Source organism: Triticum aestivum, chromosome 6D, assembly GCF_018294505.1.
Source record: "Triticum aestivum cultivar Chinese Spring chromosome 6D, IWGSC CS RefSeq v2.1, whole genome shotgun sequence".
Lineage (NCBI taxonomy): Eukaryota > Viridiplantae > Streptophyta > Magnoliopsida > Poales > Poaceae > Triticum > Triticum aestivum.
This window is the reverse complement of record NC_057811.1, coordinates 103296626-103318195: the sequence shown is the minus strand read 5'-3', so window position 1 is coordinate 103318195 and position 21570 is coordinate 103296626. Positions and strand designations below refer to the sequence as shown.

Genomic DNA, 21570 nt, shown 5'->3' with positions numbered 1-21570 from the left:
TATTGCATGAGTTTATCCCTCTACATCATGTCATCTTGCTTAAAGCATTACTCTGTTCTTATGAACTTAATACTCTAGATGCATGCTGGATAGCGGTCGATGTGTGGAGTAATAGTAGTAGATGCAGAATCGTTTCGGTCTACTTGTCACGGACGTGATGCCTGTATACATGATCATACCTAGATATTCTCATAACTATGCTCGATTCTATCAATTGCTCGACAGTAATTCGTTTACCCACCGTAATACTTATGCTCTTGAGAGAAGCCACTAGTGAAACCTATGGCCCCCGGGTCTATTTTCCATCATATTAATCTCCCGTCAACAAGCTATTTCTGGCGCCGTTTATTTTGCTTTCTTTACTTTTACTCTTTATCATAAAAATACCAACAATATTATCTTATCATATCTATCAGATCTCACTCTCGTAAGTGACCGTGAAGGGATTGACAACCCCTTTATCGCGTTGGTTGCGAGGTTCTTATTTGTTTGTGTAGGTGCATGGGACTCGAGCGTGGTCTCCTACTGGATTGATACCTTGGTTCTCAAAAACTGAGGGAAATACTTACGCTACTTTACTGCATCACCCTTTCCTCTTCAAGAGAAAACCAACGCAGTGCTCAAGAGGTAGCAAGAAGGATTTCTGGCGCCGTTGTCGGGGAGTCTACGCACAAGTGAAGACATACCAAGTACCCATCACAAACTCTTATCCCTCGCATTACATTATTTGCCATTTGCCTCTCGTTTTCCTCTCCCCCACTTCACCCTTGCCGTTTTATTCGCCCTCTCCTTTCCGTTCGTCGCTTTCTTGCTTGCCTTGTCATTATGGCTAGTCCCTTATCTTCTCCGTTGTCTCCCGAGAATGAAGTTCTTAATTTTAAGCAAAGGGAGGGAGAAAATCTAAAAGACGCTTGGTATAGAATTTGCAATGCTCAAAATAGATCTACCAGGAAGCAATCTACTTCCGTTCTTCTCCGCAATTTTTATGTAGGCGTTACTCCTTGGTACAGATATATTCTTGATACCATTACCGAAGGGAATTTCTTGGGTAGCCATACTTTTGATTCTTATAATGCTATGATAGATTTGTTTGGCTCACCACCTCTTTTGGTTAATGGAACTATGTTAACTTTGGAACATGTGATGCAAAGGCTTGAAATTATTGAAAATAAAGTTGCTACTGTAGAGTTGATTGAGAATTTGGATAAAAAGATCCACAACCGAATTACCCAATATGGATCTAAGGTGGGAGTTACTCTGAAAAGTTTTAAGGAAAAAGAACCCATAGTTAATGAAAGAATAGATCAAGATTCTACTAGAATCGATAAACTTGAGGGAATTATCACCAACTTGGGGTCCGCTTTTTCTTCCGTTAAAAATACTCCAAATCCTCCTACCAAAATTGCCAAGCTTGTTTATGTTCCTAAAAATAAGGGTGAATCCTCTAGTAAGGAAACTGCGGATTTAAAAATCAATAAGTGTTCATCCCAATCTTTTTGCTATCATTAAGGAACCGTTTGCTACGAACGATTTTCTTGATTTTGTGCCTAGGAGTTTGATAAATTAATAAAAATAAAGAAACCCCTAGGGGTTATAGGTGTCTTATTGAAGAATTGCCCTCCAAAGATGATAATGCCTAGATCTATCCTTGTTTTTATGCCTAGCTAGGGGCGTTAAACGATAGCGCTTGTTGGGAGGCAACCCAATTTTATTTTAGTTTTTTGTTTTTTGCTTCTGTTTAGAAATAAATATTTGATCTAGCCTCTGGTTAGATTTGTTTTTATGTTTTAATTAGTGTTTGTGCCAAGTTAAACCTATAGGAACTTCTTGGATGATAGTTATTTGATCTTACTGAAAATTCCAGAAACTTTCTGTTCACGAAAACAATTGTTAAAAATTATCAGAACGTGATATAATACTGATTCCAATTTCAGCATATCAATAAACAAATTATTTAGGTCGTCCTATTTTTGCAGAATTTTTAGAGTTCCAGAAGTTTAAGTTAGTTACAGATTACTACAGACTGTTTTGTTTTTGACAGATTCTGTTTTTCGTGTGTTGTTTGCTTATTTTGATGGATCTATGGCTAGTAAAATAGTTTATAAACCATAGAGAAGTTGGAATACAGTAAGTTTACACCAATATAAATAAATGAGTTAAATAGAGTACTTGAAGTGGTGTTTTGTTTTCTTTTGCTAACGGAGCTCACGAGATTTTCTGTTGAGTTTTGTGTTGTGAAGTTTTCAAGTTTTGGGTAAAGATTTGATGGATTATGGAACAAGGAGTGGCAAGAGCCTAAGCTTGGGGATGCCCATGGCACCCCAAGATAATCTAAGGACACCAAAAAGCCAAAGCTTGGGGATGCCTCGGAAGGCATCCCCTCTTTCGTCTTCGTCCATCGGTAACTTTACTTGGAGCTATATTTTTATTCACCACATGATATGTGTTTTGCTTGGAGCGTCTTGTATGATTTGAGTCTTTGCTTTTTAGTTTACCACAATCATCTTTTCTCTACACACCTTTTGAGAGAGACACACATGATTCGGAATTTATTAGAATACTCTATGTGCTTCACTTATATCTTTTGAGCTATATGGTTTTGCTCTAGTGCTTCACTTATATCTTTCAGAGCACGGCGGTGGTTTTGTTTTATAGAAATTATTGTTCTCTCATGCTTCACTTATATTATTTTGAGAGTCCTACAAAACAGCATGGTAATTTACTTTAATTGTGAAATTAGTCCTAATATGCTAAGTATTCAAGATTAGTAAAAACTTTCTTATGAGTGTGTTGAATACTAAGAGAAGTTTGATGCTTGATGATTGTTTTGAGATATGGAGGTAGTGATATTAAAGTTGTGCTAGTTGAGTAGTTGTGAATTTGAGAAATACTTGTGTTGAAGTTTGCAAGTCCCGTAGCATGCACGTATGGTAAACGTTGTGTAACAAATTTGAAACATGAGGTGTTCTTTGATTGTCCTCCTTATGAGTGGCGGTCGGGGACGAGCGATGGTCTTTTCCTACCAATCTATCCCCCTAGGAGCATGCGCGTAGTGCTTGGTTTTTGATGACTTGTAGATTTTTGCAATAAGTATGTGAGTTATTTATGACTAATGTTGAGTCCATGGATTATACGCACTCTTACCCTTCCATCATTGCTAGCCTCTTTGGTACCGTGCATTGCCCTTTCTCACCTTGAGAGTTGGTGCAAACTTCACCGGTGCATCCAAACCCCGTGATATGATACGCTCTATCACACATAAACCTCCTTATATCTTCCTCAAAACAGCCACCATACCTACCTATTATGGCATTTCCATAGCCATTCCGAGATATATTGCCATGCAACTTTCCACCATTCCGTTTATCATGACACGTTCATCATTGTCATATTGCCTTGCATGATCATGTAGTTGACATCGTATTTGTGGCAAAGCCACCATGCATATTATTTCGTACATGTCACTCTTGATTCATTACCCTTCCCGGTACACCGCCGGAGGCATTCATATAGAGTCATACCTTGTTCTAGTATCGAGTTGTAATCATTGAGTTGTAAATAAATAGAAGGGTGATGATCATCATTCATAGAGCATTGTCCAAAAAAAGAGAAAGGCCAAAAGAAAGGCCCAAAAAAATAAAATAAAAAGGGGCAATGCTACTATCTTTTTCCATACTTGTGCTTCAAAGTAGCACCATGATCCTTATGATAGATAGTCTCTTGTTTTCTCACTTTCATATACTAGTGGGAATTTTTCGTTATAGAACTTGGCTTGTATATTCCAACAATGGGCTTCCTCAAATGCCCTAGGTCTTCGTGAGCAAGCAAGTTGGATGCACACCCACTTAGTTTCTTTTGTTGAGCTTTCATACATTTATAGCTCTAGTGCATCCGTTGCATGGCAATCCCTACTCCTCACATTAACATCAATTGATGGGCATCTCCATAGCCCATTGATTAGCCGCGTTGATGTGAGACTTTCTCCTTTTTTGTCTTCTCCACATAACCCCCATCATTATATTCTATTCCACCCATAGTGCTATATCCATGGCTCACGCTCATGTATTGCGTGAAAGTTGAAAAAAGTTTGAGATTACTAAAGTATGAAACAATTGCTTGGCTTTTCATCGGGGTTGTGCATGATGAGAGCATTCTTGTGTGACGAAAATGGAGCATGACCAAACTATATGATTTTGTAGGGATGAACTGTATTAGCCTGGATTAATAGGGATGATAGACTACTCATATCAATAAGGAATTCCTTCTTTTCTGGAAGCCCATTCAGAGAAAACTCCAAAGTTAAGCATGCTCAGCTTGGAGTAATTTCAGGATGGGTGACCGACCAAGAAGTTGCTCTCGGGTGCGCACAAGTGAGGACAAAGTGCGCAGAAAAGACTAGTATTGATCTGTGGGGCCAGTCTAGATCCCGCCAGGAGTAACGACCACCGGCGGGTGTGTCCGGGGCGTTACAAGTTGGTATCAGAGCCGACCCTCGCGGTTACACGGATGTTTGCGGACAGGTGCGTGGTCATGTTGTTCATGACGTTTGTGACCCGTCGTGGCACACGACATGGCACATGTACCGGACTGGATGCATAGACGTATGTGCCAAGAGGGAACGTTCCTGTGGCCCGATGAGGACATCGGTTCCTCTGAGTGGGGGTGTATGTATTAGCCTGGATTAATAGGGATGATAGACTACTCATATCAATAAGGAATTCCTTCTTTTCTGGAAGCCCATTCAGAGAAAACTCCAAAGTTAAGCATGCTCAGCTTGGAGTAATTTCAGGATGGGTGACCGAACGAGAAGTTGCTCTCGGGTGCGCACGAGTGAGGACAAAGTGCGCAGAAAAGACTAGTATTGATCTGTGGGGCCAGTCTAGATCCCGCCAGGAGTAACGACCACCGGCGGGTGTGTCCGGGGCGTTACATGAACTTTCTTTGGCCATGTTATTTTGAGAAGACATAATTGCTTAGTTAGTATGCTTGAAGTATTATTACTTTTATGTCAATATTAAACTTTTATCTTGAATCTTTCGGATCTGAATATTCATACCACAATTAAGAGGGTTACATTGAAAATTATGCTAAGTAGCATTCCACATCAAAAATTCTGTTTTTATCATTTACCTACTCGAGGACGAGCAGGAATTAAGCTTGGGGATGCTTGATACGTCTCCAACGTATCTATAATTTTTTATTGTTCCATGCTATATTATATTCTGTTTTGGATGATTAATGGGCTTTATTATACACTTTTATATTATTTTTGGGACTAACCTATTAACCGGAGGCCCAGCCAAAATTACTGTTTTTTTTGCCTATTTCAGTGTTTCGAAGGAAAAGGATATCAAACGGAATGAAACCTTCGGGAACGTGATTTTCGGAACAAACGTGATCCAGAGGACTTGGAGTCTACGTAAAGCAATCAACGAGGAGAGCACGAGGTAGGGGGCGCCCACCTCCCCCAGGCGCGCCCTCCACCCTCGTGGGGCCCATGTTGCTCCACCGACGTACTTCTTCCTCCTATATATACCCATATACCCTGGAAACATCATATACGGAGCCAAAACCCTATTTCCACCGCCGCAACCTTCTGTACCCGTGAGATCCCATCTTGGGGCCTTTTCCGGCGCTCCGCCGGAGGGGGCATTGATCACGGAGGGCTTCTACATCAACACCATAGCCTCTCTGATGATGTGTGAGTAGTTTACCTCAGACCTTCGCGTCCATAGTTATTAGCTAGATGGCTTCTTCTCTCTCTTTGGATCTCAATACAAAGTTCTCCTTGGTCTTCTTGGAGATCTATTTGATGTAACTCTTCTTTTGCGGTGTGTTTTTCGAGACCGATGAATTGTGGGTTTATGATCAAGTTTATCTATGAACAATACTTGAATCTCATCTGAATTCTTTTATGTATGATTGGTTATCTTTGCAAGTCTCTTCGAATTATCAGTTTGGTTTGGCTACTAGATTTATCTTTCTTGCAATGGGAGAAGTGCTTAGCTTTGGGTTCAATCTTGCGGTGTCCTTTCCAAGTGACAGCAGGGGAAGCAAGGCACGTATTGTATTGTTGCCATCGAGGATAAAAAGATGGGGTTTATATCATATTGCATGAGTTTATCCCTCTACATCATGTCATCTTGCTTAAAGCATTACTCTGTTCTTATGAACTTAATACTCTAGATGCATGCTGGATAGCGGTCGATGTGTGGAGTAATAGTAGTAGATGCAGAATCGTTTCGGTCTACTTGTCACGGACGTGATGCCTATATGCATGATCATACCTAGATATTCTCATAACTATGCTCAATTCTATCAATTGCTCGACAGTAATTCGTTTACCCACCGTAATACTTATGCTCTTGAGAGAAGCCACTAGTGAAACCTATGGCCCCCGGGTCTATTTTCCATCATATTAATCTCCCGTCAACAAGCTATTTCTGGCGCCGTTTATTTTGCTTTCTTTACTTTTACTCTTTATCATAAAAATACCAACAATATTATCTTATCATATCTATCAGATCTCACTCTCGTAAGTGACCGTGAAGGGATTGACAACCCCTTTATCGCGTTGGTTGCGAGGTTCTTATTTGTTTGTGTAGGTGCGTGGGACTCGAGCGTGGTATCCTACTGGATTGATACCTTGGTTCTCAAAAACTGAGGGAAATACTTACGATACTTTACTGCATCACCCTTTCCTCTTCAAGGGAAAACCAACGCAGTGCTCAAGAGGTAGCAAGGCGCGCACGTAGCATGTACACGTACGTATAGCGGCCAGTGTGCAAGAAAGAAAATACGGCCACGTACGTACATACGGGCAGGGTCTCGAACGCCTACTCGCGCATACGTACGGTCAGGGCTCGTGTACATGGCTAGGTCGGAACGGAGAAACTGCGTCGTCGTCGTGTTCATGGGGAGCCAACCGGCTTGGTCGGAACGGAATGCGTCGTCGTGTTCATCGAGAGGTCTTGGACGGAACAGCCGATGGAAACGAGGCCTGGCGTACCACAGAACGGAGGAAACGGCCTTGTGTTCGACCGGCCACGGTCGAAATAGGATCCTGTTCAACGGGAGGGGTCTGGCGTACCGCAAAACAGAGGAAACGGACCTCCTATGGTCGAAACAGGGGTCCTATTGATCGGGAGGGGTGTGGCGTACCGCAAAACGGAGGAAACGGACTTGTGTTGGAGCGCTACGATCGAAACGGGGGTCCTGTTCATCGGGAGGGGTGTGGCGTACCGCAAAACAGGACTCCACGGGATACTGTTCATCTCCACCGTCGACCCCCTCCAGCCTCCACGGGCTACTGTTCATCCACCGTCGACCTCCTCCAGCCTCCACCTGCGACTGTTCATCCACGGGCTCCTGTTCATCTAGCCTCCACCGCGCGCTACTCCACCGGCTACTGTTCAACCAGCCCTCTCCACGGGCTCCTGTTCAACCACCCCTCCATGGTATACTGTTCATCCAGCCCTCCACCGTCTACTGTTCATCCTGCCCTCCACGGGGTGGTCCTGTTCATCCAGCCCTCCACGGGGTCCTGTTCATCCAGCCCCAACCGACTCGATCGATCGGGGTCCTGTTCATCCAGAGGCAACACCACGGGGTCCTGTTCATCCACCCCCACCGGGAACTGTTCATCCAACCCCCCCCCCAAGCAACGCTCACTGTTCATCCAGAGGCAGCACCGATCGGCTTCAGTTAGCAGCAGTAGCGAAGGAATCGCTCGATCGGGTTCAGTTAACAGCCATCGATCGATCGCTCGGGTTCAGTAACGCGTAGCCTGCAGTGCAAACGCTCGGGTTCAGTTAGAGCCCAACGCCTCGCTCGGGTTTAGTTAGAGCCCAACGCCTCGCACCCACGCGCGTGCGTGTACGAGAGAAACGCGCATCGCTCGGCCCCGACCACCCACCCTAACCGGGAACACCCCGATATTTTCCTCGCCCTCGCTTCTACCACGGTTTTTTTCGTCATGGACGGCCCAAAGAATATCATGCAGCTGCATCTCCGGCCCGCCCAGGACGAAAAGCCCATTTTCTGTCATGATTTTTTGTCATAGAAGTAGGACCCCACCACATCTATGATGATACCGGATTTTGTGACAATTATCATCATAGAAGTGTCATAAGTATGACAGAAAAAAAATTCGTTCGGCCCAAAGTGTCACGGATGTGTCTTTTTTTTGTAGTGATACTTGAGGTGATGACTGGATAGTATGGCTCTGGGATTGCTTTCTCGCAGGGAGTCGAGAAAGGATCTCTGGCCGAGGTTGATAACACTACTACTACTTACTTTATGCTACTCTTATCTCTTCTGATGCTGCAAGACGCTTGAAGATGCTAGTCTTCGATAGGCTAGGCTTTCCCTTTCTCTTCTGGCATTCTGCAGTTCAGTCCACAGATACAGCCCATTTCATTGATACCAATGCATATGTAGTGTAGATCCTTGCTTGCGAGTACTTTGGATGAGTACTCACGGTTGCTTTGCTCCCCCCCTTTTCCCCTTTCTTCTTCTTTCCGGTTGATGCAACCAGATGTCGGAGCCCAGGAGCCAGATGCCACCGTCGATGCCTACTACTACTGGAGACCGTCGACGACCAGGAGTAGTTAGGAGGCTCCCAGGCAGGAGGCCTTGCCTTTTCGATCGTAGATGTTTTTGTGCTGGCCTTCTTAAGGCAAACTTGTTTAACCTATGTATGTACTCAGATATTGTTGCTTCCGCTGACTCTTGTGTATTCGAGCTTATGTATTCGAGCCCTCGAGGCCCATGGCTTGTAATATAAAGCTTGTATTATTTTAATTTGTGTCTAGAGTTGTATTGTGATATCTTCCCGTGAGTCCTTGATCTTGATCGTACACATTTGCGTGTATGATTAGTGTACGATTGAATCGAGGGCATCACATCAATGATCAAAGTGAGAACTAAAACGAGGAAAATTAACGTGGAGTGTTGTACGGTTCCTCCAATTAGTAAATATAAGAAGATACACCTCTATATTTCAAGAAATGAATGTGTTTCATTCTATCTTGGTAATTATTTTTGTTTAGTATTGGAATTATATATGTCACACAAGCAACCAATTTTGTCCACATATTCCTTTTAGATAATTATTATTAGGGGGGCATTTCCATTCATAGAATGAAACCGTACCAGTCACATCATTCAAAGTACTTGGCAACTCCCAAAAACTAGAAACTAGAAGACAAGCCCAAAACCTAGAAAGTAGAAGACAATGTGATGCATCATGCAGTTACTCAAGAATATCAGGTGCCCCCGAGGATGATCATACTCCCATGCTCTGATGTGACGTCGGATTGGATCTCCCCCAACATTCTCGAAATGACGCTTTGGTCCACGTCTCTATGTTGCTGGCCATTGGATCACAACTATACGGCTGAGGGCACATCGGAGCACCTAAACTCTCGTATCACCAGATACATTCCCATATAGTTACTAACTTTTCATCAGCCTTTTGAGGGGAGACTTTGGCAACATCTGCCTTCCTTGATAAAAAGAGGTTGTTTACCTTGTCCACATATCACGCCCATAATACTCACTTTTCACTTCGCCCTGTTCTAGTAAGATATCTTCAATGTCCATGATAAAAAAGATATTTGATGCATCCATATATCACGGCCATAATGCTTGCTTATTTTGGAAGCAAAAAATCTCTAAAAATATTTGCTTTCAATGTACCTACTAAGTGATATTTAATAGTCTATCGCATTCTTCGGGTACTAACTTTTTGCTTAGTAGTCCATATGTTTCTTTAGTAACCTTTCCTCATTATTTCTGGAGGAATAGATCATTGTGATGATCTTTCCGTACCAAAAAGATATTTGTTGCATCTGTATAATGTGGCCATAATGCTCGCTTATTTTGGAAGCAAGAGATATCTATAAAGATTACATTTAATGCACGTAGTAACCTCCACACACAAAATTCGTTCCTCTTCTATTTTTCTGGTACTATATAAGATGCACCAGATCCGGCTGCATCAGATCTGGCCGCCCCCACTGCCCTTCTTCTCCAGCAAGCTCCTCCCCTCCCCAGATCCGGCCTGCCTCGTCGAGGGGCCTCGGTCTGCTCGGGTGGGAGTGGGTGTCAGGATGTAGGACCGGGGGAAACCCCAGCCAGCCATGCCCGCGGCGACGGCGGCGACGCCCGCGGGCGCCGCGCACCTTCCCGGAGGCGCCGTTCAGGTCTTGCTCCCCATCCCCCTCCCCTTTGTCTCCCGGGAGAAATCCTCAATTTTGTTGGGCAGCGGCGACGCCCTTGGCACCGTAACCTTCTTGAAGGCGCTGTTTTGGGAACAAAGATGGGTTGTGGGCTTTGTTGTGGTGTAGGTGGAGTGTGTCGGCGGCGGCGGCGTGCGTCCAGCGGTGGCGGTGTCTTCCTGGGTGCTGGGTCAAGTTCTTATGGTGCTCTTCGCCGGGCTGCAGTTTATTCCTCCGGTGCCCTTGGATCTTCCAGGACGGGAGGGGATAGGGTTCCCCTCCTACGGTGGCTGCACTTCAGCTCGTCGAGCGAGCCAAAGCTCCCAATTTGGTCTTGGCCCTCGCTGTTGCCCAATTGTGCATTCTGACCGCTCGCCCTCTTCCAAGTCAGAACTTTGGCATATGGTGTTGCTCTGCTCTAGGTGAGTCATCGTCGGCATGTCGGGAACGCCTGGTTCCGCCCAAGTGGTTTCTTCGAGGCCATCCATCTAGGCTCTAGGGTGAGCATGTCCATCGCTCAACGGTGCGGCGCCTTCGAGCCAGGCGAGGAGGCAGGGGCCTTCTTTGACGATGGATCTGGATGGATGTGTCTTTCTTCAAGCCCAGGTTTTGGCAACGGCGTGCCTTGCATCATCGTCGGTGCACTCTCCTGACCAGGATTTCGCTTTCGCCTTGGTTTTCGGCGTGCAAGAGGATAGTGGCATCTCCAAGCTATATGCTTTACGCCAATTTCTAACTAGCTTGTAGTATGTGCATTGTGAGCTATTCCTTGGCGCCCCTGTATCTTTGTTGTTTGTTTTCTTTGCTTTAGTTGGTGAGTGGTATATTTGGAGTTGTTATCCTGGCCGGTTGATGGCTTTGTTAATTCAAAGCCGGGCTCTTCTTGAGCCTTCGTTCTAAAAAAAAAATAAGATGCACCATGCTCTCATCTATCAACACTTCAAAACTTCCTACATTTCCATTCCATTTTTCCTTGCATCAGAAGTGATTTGATTCCTCAAGGAGATGGCTCTGAAGGTGTATGGAATGCCAATGTCGACCAAACTAGCACGTGTTCTGGTGTTCTCGTAGGAGGTAGGGGCACAATACAAGGTAGAGCACATAACGTAAGTTATTTTGAACTTTCTTTTGTAAACATTTTTTCTATTTTAAGCAGATACCATATATTGTTTCTTGTGTAATATTTTGCATTACACTAGCAAAATGGCCCGTGTGTTGCAATGACAGAAAAAATTATAATCTCCAATGGCCATGCCCGAGATACACTATCACTCTCATTTTCATGAAATCGTGAACAATTTTTGACAATCATGAATTTTTTTTAACTCGTAAACATATTTGAAATCATGAACATTTTTCAAATTCGTGAATATTTTACAGATTTTCGAACATTTTCTAAAATCGCGAAACAAATTTGAATTCATGAAGATTTAGTACTATTTGCAAAAAAAAATTAAAAAATGTGAACATTCTTTAAAACATTTTTCTTGAATATGCGAACATTTCTAGAATCAACGAACATTATTTTTTGGAAATTAGTGGAACAAGTTTTGAAATTCACGAACATTTTTTGGACTTAACTAACATTTTTGAAATGCATGATCATTTTTTAATTCACGAACATTTTACGAATCAATAAAACTATTTTGTAAGTCACAAACAGTTTTTTGAATTTTTAGTATATTTTTCAATTCATGAACATTTTTTTAATTGGCGAAATTCTGTTCAATTTCACTAAAAAATTAATACATGAACTTTTCAAAACAAATCATGAACATTCTTTTATTTCCTGAAGATTTTTTTCAAAATTGCGAACTTTTTTGAATATGTGAACATTTTTTAAAAATCACAAACATTTTCTGAATCCACATTTATGAATTATTAAACATTTTATTTCGAAATTCACATTTCAGAACTTTTTGAAGTCCCAAATTATTTGAAGTAGAAAAAAATGAAGACATAAAAGGAAAACAAAAAATAAAAAAGAAATTTAAAAAACAGGCCACCCGGACATGGGCTGGCCCGAACAGGCACGCCGTGTCTTCTACCACCACGCAGAGCGCAGTATAGAAGGTTCTTATCACATGGGCCATCCCAAGCAGCGATTCCCCTGTGTGAAATGTTTTTTTACCACTTATAGGTGCCATCGATGGGTAATATTGTGCAACTCTAAGGGTGATTTCGATGACGTACCGCCAGAAGCAATAGCCCCTTTATTATTAGGTATAGATATATTAGGGAACGAGGTCTTTCATCTCACCAACTAAATATTATTGTCATATTACTAGTGAAATTTTTAAGTTTTTAACCGCCGAGGCACCCACTATAAAGCAAGAACCATCATTTTGAAGTTCAACGGCAGTTATTTAAGCAATAACCATCTTTTTTGCCTTACTATCACTGAATATTTATAAAACAATTGTCATTCAAATCCTTGAATTTTTTTTTCTTCAGGGTCCATGAAAAAAAAGCAAGCCTCGTAAAATTTCCAGAGGTCACAGTCATGCGTCAACCCGCCAATTCTAAAGCTACTAGAGAAGGAGGAAGGCGTCGCACCACCACCCTGAAATCGCTGTTGTGTGCCAACCCACCGTCCCAAGGTGAGGTTGGGGATATCAGGTAGTTCTAGAAGCTAGGGGTGCGTCGTGCTGGATCCAGCCGCTGCCACAAGCTTTTGTTGTGGATCCAGCCGGCAGAGGTACGCTTTCGTGCGGAGTGAGTGGCAGCGGCGCTCCATGGTGGTGGAGGTGGTGAGTAGGGAGGGTGGTTGCTTGTGCTCAGCCAGAGAGTGGTGGTTGCGACATGCATAGTGACACATGCGTGGTTGATAGCATCGCAGCGTGGGCCGCGGTAAGCTTGAGCAACCGATGTTGGCATTGGAGGCGGAGAGGTCGGCGTTGTGATGCTGTGTAGGGTAGCATCACAGGGCGGTGGTTGCTGGAGCATGTTGGTTGTCGGATGTCTAGGCTTGGAGCCGCCATGGCATCGAGCATTCACATATTCATCTTTCTCGTGGTCTCTGCATGCTACAAGAATGAGTTCTTCCATGTTAGATGAAGATGACAACGAATTCATGAGCATATCCATAAAGAGTTTGCTATCACTCATTGCGGTGTGGCCGTGTGGGAGACAGAGACTTAGGAGAGAGATAAGAGAAGCCACAACCTAGAATGTTGATGGTAGGTAGGAGGAAGTGGTATATATACACATAGAATTATAGCCATTGAAAAGTAGACATTTGAATTATAACCAGTTATACAACGGAAATCCCTTTTGGAGCTCGGCCTCCAAATTCAAATTTGAAATTTCATCAAAATTCATATTTTTATATATCAAAAAATTCTGAAAAAAAATACGGATATAAATGAAGGCATAACACACATGTGTGTAAATTTTTAGCTCAAAATACATTAAAATGAGGGCTGTGCAAAAAAAGACAAATCTGGAGCTGTTTAACACATGATACTATTCATCCTCCCAGGCCATGAATTTGTCTTTTTTGTACAGGTCGCAACTCAAGGTATTTCATCATGAATTTTTACACACATGTGGGTTACATCCTTACGTACACATATATTTTTTCAGAATTTTTTGAATCATAAAAGTTTGAATTTGAATTTTTTCAGAAATAAAGGCCTCCATGGAGCTCGGACTCCAAAACGCCTCTCTCGTTATATAGCCCTTTCCATTATAGCAGTTGAACTGGTAGTCATAAGATATTATTAAAATATAAAATAAATAATACAAATGATGTGAATATAGACTGTCTGCTGAAGATGAAGGAGATATATAGACAATCGTTTTACAAGATTCCTCCTTTGTATCCTTTTCATCTCCAGCGGGTAGTCTATATGCACATCCTCTGCACATATTCTTTCTCAGATATTTTAAGTATATTTTATAACTATCAATTCAACTAAACATCTCAATGGCTATTATTTTAACGGTAATACTTCAAACGGCTATTTTTTCGACGGCCATCTTTTAAACGGTTATAATTCCAGGTGTAAACATACCACTCCCCTCCCATCACCCAACATTCCAGGGTTGTGGATTTTCTTATGTTTCCCTCTCCGAATCTATCTGTCCACTCTCACACATCGCGAGGGGTGATGGCAAATTCGTTATAGATATGCACATGAATTCGACGCCTTCTTCATCTAGCAAGGACGAACTCATTCTTGCTGTCATTCGCAGACCGCGAGGGGCATGAGCAGGTGAATGCTCTACTCATGGTGGCTCCAAGCCAAGGCGTCGGACAAACAATCGCGGGAGAAATGTCGGATATGCTACATCGTGGTGGAAAGACTATTTCTCACCTGCTCCTGTCTACCCCAGTATCTGCACAATAAAACAATCCAAGCAGCGGCTTATTCGCCTCCGGCGGTAGCGCCGGCGGCTTGCCCCCGGCAGAGACCGCCCTGCAATGTCACCCAGCACAACACCAGCCTCTCTGCCTCTAGCTCCAGCGCCAGCTGCTCAAGCTCGCCGTCGCCGCATCGCCATGCGAGGCGTCGTCACCGTCGTGCGCAAGCATCCGAACCAAGGGCCATTGCCAAGCCTCACACGCCACCCCAGTTTACTGTCAAGTTTGAACGGCTTCAGAGTTCAATTAATGGGCCGCAGAGCGTCACAATCCATGGTCCACAATAGTGTGCCAGTGGAGCCAGGAGGACGGAGAACACAAGCAGATGTATCCATCAGACAAAGCACGTGTGATAAGGTCAAGAGGATGGAAGAGACCAAAGATCGCCCGCCCCGCCACAGGCTGACCGAGACGCAGATGATTCCTCCCGATCACGCCCACCTTTCGGTATGATCTCCCCATGAACTATCTCGCCCTTCGGATATCTGCAAATCTCCACCAACTGTTTCTTTTTTGAATGCGTGGCGTTTCCTGGTCACAAAAGGGTGCATCAAGAAGTGATCAGCGAAATAATTATGGCACGTGGTAAAAATTCTATACGGATTGAGTCAGAAATAGTAGACGGCTACAAAAGAAAGCTTTTGCACCAACCGTTTAGTGTCAGAGAAATAGTAGACGGCTACAAAAGTCAGAAATACTAGTATTCAGTATAGTGGTCAGAGTCTGAACCAACCGTTTTTCCTTTGTGCTAACTACGACTGCAAGGAGCACAACAAAATGGGAGCTTCTTCTTTACCGTCAAGCTCTTCAATGATTAGACAACCATTGATGCTCAGATTTTCAGACTAGTTTCACCAGAAAACCATGCAGACACTCCAGTTTTTAAACAAGACACACATGCCTTCATTTGCCCTTTCCCTTGTGCTGCTGATCTCCTTGTCCTCTCTCACCAGCTCCTGCACGGAGCATGAGAGGGGCCCCCTTCTCCAGTTCCTCGCCGAGCTCTCGCAAGACGGTGGCCTCGCTGCTTCATGGCAGAACGACACGGATTGCTGCAAGTGGGAAGGGATCACCTGCAGGAGTCCCGATAGGGCGGTCACTGATGTTTCACTGGCTTCTCGAGGCCTCGAGGGGTCCATCTCGCCGTTCCTTGGCAACCTCACCAGCCTCTTGCGCCTCAACCTGTCGTGCAACTCGCTGTCCGGTGGCCTACCGCTGGAATTGGTGTCGTCCAGCAGCATCACCATACTTGATGTCAGCTTTAACCAGCTCAACGGAACACTCCACGAGCTGCCCTCTTCAACCCCCTCCCGGCCTCTGCAGGTACTGAACATCTCAAGCAACTTATTTGCAGGACACTTTCCATCCACCACATGGAAAGTAATGGAGAAACTGGTCACACTCAATGCCAGCAATAACAGCTTTACTGGGCAGATGCCAACTCAACTCTGTAGTACCTCACCATCCCTCACTGTGCTTGGATTGTGTTTCAACGAATTCAGTGGTAGCATCCCCCCAAGTCTTGGTAATTGCTCCAGGCTGAGAGAGCTCGGGGCTGGATACAACAACCTCAATGGAGTAATCCCAAATGAACTCTTCAACGCAACATCATTGGAGTACCTGTCATTTCCTAACAATGATTTACATGGAGCTATCGATGGTACAGATATAACCAACCTCAGAAATCTTGTAACCCTTGATCTTGGAAGGAACAGCTTCAGCGGCAAGATTCCAGTTTCTATAGGACAGCTCAAGAAATTGGAGGAGCTCCGTTTGGACAACAACAACATGTCAGGGGAGCTGCCATCTGCTCTGAGCAACTGCACAAATCTGATAACAATTGACCTCAAGAGCAATAATTTCAGTGGAGAACTTACAAAGGTCAATTTCTCCCTCCTTCCCAATCTAAGAACATTAGATGTTTTCTTGAACAACTTCAGCGGCAAAGTTCCAGAAAGCTTATACTCTTGCAGCAATCTGACAGCACTGCGGTTAGCTGGCAATAATTTATCTGGGCAGCTTTCTCCACAAATAGGCAATCTGAAGTACCTCACCTTCATGTCACTTACTGACAATTCTTTCAAAAATATCACAAATGCACTTCACATCCTTAAGAGATGCAAGAACCTCACCACCCTGCTTATTGCACTCAACTTCAGGGGAGAGATCATGCCAAAGGATGACAAAATTGATGGTTTTGAGAATCTTCAGGTTTTGGGTATCGGAGGATGCGAATTGTCTGGACAAATACCTCACTGGATATCAAAGCTAGGAAATTTACAAATATTAGTATTGGCTGACAATCGACTCAATGGATCAATACCAGTCTGGATCAAAACCCTAAGCAACCTGTTCTATCTGGACATATCAAACAATAGCTTCACAGGGAGGATTCCAACAGCAATTATGGATATGCCAATGCTGAAGTCAGAGAAGAGTAAAGCCCATTTAGACCCAAGGGTATTTGAGCTACCTGTTTATAGTAGTCCATCACGACAATACCGTGTACCCACTGCTTTGCCTAAAGTCCTGGATCTAAGCAAGAACAAATTCACTGGTGTGATCCCCCTGGAGATCGGTCAGATGAAAGCCCTTCTTTCACTCAATTTCAGCTTCAACCACTTGACGGGACACATCCCACAATCAATATGTAATCTCACAAAACTGCAGGTGTTGGACTTGTCGGCCAACAATCTGACAGGTGAAATCCCAGCTGCATTAAACAGCCTGCACTTTCTTTCAGCATTCAACATTTCTAACAATGACCTCAAAGGGCCTATTCCATCTGGGGGGCAGTTTAATACATTTCAGAATTCTAGCTTCGACGGGAATCCAAAGCTCTGTGGTTCTGTACTCGCTCATAAATGTGGTTCAGCTTCAACCCCTCTAATCTCCCCAAAACAACAAAATAAGAAGGCCTTTTTTGGGATTGCTTTTGGTGTGTTCTTTGGAGGCGTTGCTATTCTTTTGTTGCTGGGGCGTCTCTTTGTCTCAATCAGGATGAAGGGTGTTACAGCAACAAATCAAAGGGGGGATAATGGAGACGTTGATGCATCTTCATTCTACTCCAGTTCAGAGAAAACATTAGTGGTGATGTGGATGCCACAAGGCAATGGAGAAGAAAACAAGCTCAAATTCAGTGACATTTTGAAAGCCACGAACAACTTTGACAAGGAGAACATTGTTGGGTGCGGAGGTTATGGATTAGTCTACAAGGCAGAACTACCTGGTGGCTCCAAGCTGGCAATTAAAAAGCTCCACGATGAAATGTGTCTGATGGAAAGGGAGTTCAGGGCAGAGGTTGATGCACTCTCCATGACACAGCATCAAAATCTTGTACCACTATGGGGTTACTGCATCCAGGGAAACTCAAGGCTCCTCATATATTCCTACATGGAGAATGGCAGCCTAGATGATTGGCTTCATAACAGGGATGATGATGTTAGCTCATGTTTTGACTGGCCAACTCGGCTCAAAATCGCACAAGGAGCAAGCCTGGGACTTTCTTATATCCATGAAGTCTGCAACCCTCAAATTGTCCACCGAGACATCAAATCCAGTAATATCCTACTGGACAAAGAATTTAAAGCTTATGTTGCAGATTTTGGGCTAGCCAGATTGATCCTTTCCAACAAAACTCATGTCACAACTGAGCTAGTCGGTACGATGGGTTACATTCCCCCGGAGTATGGACAGGCATGGGTTGCTACGTTGAGAGGCGATATCTACAGTTTCGGAGTAGTCTTGCTTGAGCTGCTTACTGGAATGCGGCCACTTCCAGTCCTATCCACATCAAAAGAACTTGTCCCATGGGTGCTGGAGATGAGGTCTGAGGGAAAGCAGGTTGAGGTCCTGGATCCAATTCTTCGAGGCACAGGATATGAAGAGCAAATGCTGAAGGTGCTTGAAATCGCTTGCAAATGTGTCAACCACAATCAATTCATGAGGCCAACAATCATGGATGTAGTCTCTTGCCTGGCCAGTATAGACGCTGAACACAGATGGAAAGACCAGTCATGATACAATGAACAACACAAGATAGATAATCTTGTAAACATCTTGTGTACTTGTAAGTTTATAGTTTCAGTGGGACTACTACTTTGATAAACATAAGATTTTGTTTTGTACTTTGTACAGAGCCTAACAGATGACATTTTGAGCTTTACGTGCTTCTTTAGGGACAAATCTTTGTAAAATTTATCTTCATTTAGATGTGTTCCTTTTTCTTTTGCAAGAACATTTAGGTGTTTCTCTTAGTACACTCTCCATCCCAAAATTCTTGTCTTAGATTTGTCTAAATACGGATGTATCAAGTCACGTTTTAGTATAGTAATACTCCCTCCGTCCCAAAATTCTTGTCTTAGATTTGTCTAGATACGGATGTATCTAATACTAAGACGTGACTTGATACATCTGTATTTAGACAAATGTAAGACAAGAATTTTGGGACGGAGGGAGTATGATTTAAGTTTCACAAGCATGGACAACGTATACACATGTGACTATCTTGCTTTAGCTGTGAAAGATTGAAAATGGTTTCAAGTGCAGATGTCAATTATAATGTCAGCTGTTTTTACATACCACCAGAGTTGGCGGTGAATCACCAAATTACTAGCTACAGAAACTGTTTGGAGTTGACTGAGAAATTAAGGAACTAATATTACTGTCATCTCCAAAAAATGTGCACAAGTCCAATGGAGAATGGAGTGGAATGAGAAATTGAGAATCTAATAATACGACTAGCTTCTGAAACACATATAACTCAGCAGACACAAGCGGTATTTCGACACTAGCAGAACACTTGAGGAATGGTGGTCAGAAGCACCAACAACGTACCATGTCCAGGGATTGACGCGGCCGAAAGACCACCAGCACACACAAAGAGGCGTCAGAACGCGTCCCAAGCTTGATCTGTGAGCCCGAATCAGCCTCTCGATGGCCACCGTAACGGTTTACGAACCGGCACCCGGGTCGGCATTCCGCCGAACGGCCAGAGCGCGCTGCTGCCCCAGCGGCAGGCGCTGGGCACGAAAGGCCGGCACTGCATCGGAGGGATGGACGGCGCCGCTCGCGTGAAATAGAAATTAGAATGGGCGTGGAAGCGAGGATGCGTCGCGGGTACGGGAGGAGGAGGGGGCACTTCCGGTGAGAGTGGCCGACGCAACGGAGTGGCGACAGAGCCGCCAAAGGAAAGAGAGCTCCTCCTCAGCGCTCGTGAACCGCCTAGCGAAAGCAGCACGCACGCGCACGCTCGCGTGGACCAGCCCAACGCGCATTTTTTAAAGTTCATGACTTTGGAAAAATCATGGAATTTTAAAAAATAATCACAAATTTGAAAAAAAGATAATAGAATTTTTTTTAAATCACTGCTTTTGAAAAATGTTCATAAATTCAGAAAAGGTATGTGGACTTGGAAACGTTCATTTGTTCAAAAAAGGTTCACAGATTCAGACAAAAGTTCGTGGACTTGAAAAAAGTTCAGTGGTTTTGAAAAAAGGTTCACAGATTTTTTTTTAAAAATTCACAAGTTAAAAAAAGTTTTTGAATCGCACATTTAAAAAATAAAAAGGGCAAAGGGAAGAAAAAAACCATTCAAAAAACCAAAAAAATGAACAAAAAAGGGACGGAAGCTTCCAGAAGCTTGCAAAACCGGGGTTGATGCTCTATACAAGCTGGCCAATAAAGAATCTATCGAGGGGAGGGGCGTGTGGGCTTTTGTACAAATGGCATTTAAACTTCCCATGAAGCGCTAAATAGGAGTTGGTGAAAGGAAATCTCCTTTCATTGAGAGCAACTAATTAAAGGGTAGCCCGCGGGGGTCATTTTAGTGGGCTAAGAGCGTGTTAAGTGGTGCACACAGTCACTGCCACGTCTCGTGTGATGGGCACTCTTTCAGAATTGTTTTTATTTATCTGTACATGTTTTCAGGTTTTAGATATGTTTTCTTTGTTGTATTTTTCAGCTTTTCAATTTTCGCCCGGTTTTTCTTTGGTTTTAGACAAAAAAAAGTAGACAAAAATTGCGTGATTTTGGAAGTGCGGATTTGCTTCTTGTGAAGGCACAGATTTACATCCGCGAGAAGCACATTTGTGCCTCTTGGAAAGGAGAAAAAGCCCATGCTTCTTTTCTTTCACGAGAAGCACAATTTTGCATCTTTTTTCAATTTTGTTCTTAATTTATTGTTTTTATTATGTTTATATAATTAGAATTTTTTTGCTTCGGTATATGAACATATATTCACACGTGCATGACCACTTTTTTCAAACACATGAATATTTATTCAAATACATGGCAAACATTTTGTAAACACGTATTTACACTTCTGTAATACATGGCGAACATTTGTCAAGTACGTGATGAACATCTTTTAAGTACACAGATTTTTTCTAGACCAAGTATACAGATTTTTATAATAAAATGGAAGAAATTTTTTAAAATATGTGATGAACATTTTTCAAATAGGAGACAAAATTTATATGAACAGTGGTAATTATTTTCAAAAATATTTTAAAACCTCTATAGTTTTTAGTTTTCTAAATTTATAATTTTATTTTTCAGAAACCCAGGCAACAGAGTGGCACGAGACGAGGCAACACTAGTACAGTGGCATGAGAGGAGGAGGGGGAGGGGGCACTTCCAGTAAGAGTGCCCAACGCTACAGAGTCGCGGGAGCTATGGCGACAGAATGACGAAAGGAAAGAGAGCTCCTCAGCGCTTGTGAGCCGCCTAGCGAAAGCAGCATGCACGCGCACGCTCGTGTGGGTCATCCCAACGTGCCTTTTTGAAAGTTCATGACTTTGAAAAAAATCATGGATTTTGAAAAAATAAACACAAATTTGGAAAAAGATCATCGAATTTTTTGAAATCACTCATTTTGAGAAATGTTCAGAAATTTAGAAATGTATGTGGATTTGGAAATGTTCATGTGTTCAGAAAAAGTTCACAGATTCGGACAATAGTTCATGAACTTGAAAAAAAGTTCAG

The 21570-nt window shown here is 43.2% G+C and overlaps 1 protein-coding gene and 1 long non-coding RNA gene across 2 annotated transcripts; one reads left to right on the top strand and one right to left on the bottom strand.

Annotated features, from left to right (window-relative positions):
* Positions 1-14456: 14456 nt before the first annotated feature.
* On the bottom strand, positions 14457-19819 carry LOC123143855 (uncharacterized). Its single transcript, XR_006471108.1, has 2 exons — positions 19423-19819; positions 14457-15117 (listed from the first exon to the last, which is right to left on the bottom strand). It is a non-coding gene; the product is annotated as an uncharacterized lncRNA (long non-coding RNA).
* On the top strand, positions 15244-18610 carry LOC123143854 (tyrosine-sulfated glycopeptide receptor 1-like). Its single transcript, XM_044562861.1, has one exon. It carries the CDS (start codon positions 15451-15453, stop codon positions 18604-18606), a length of 3156 nt encoding a protein of 1051 aa, XP_044418796.1. The 5' UTR covers positions 15244-15450; the 3' UTR covers positions 18607-18610.
* Positions 19820-21570: the final 1751 nt, after the last annotated feature.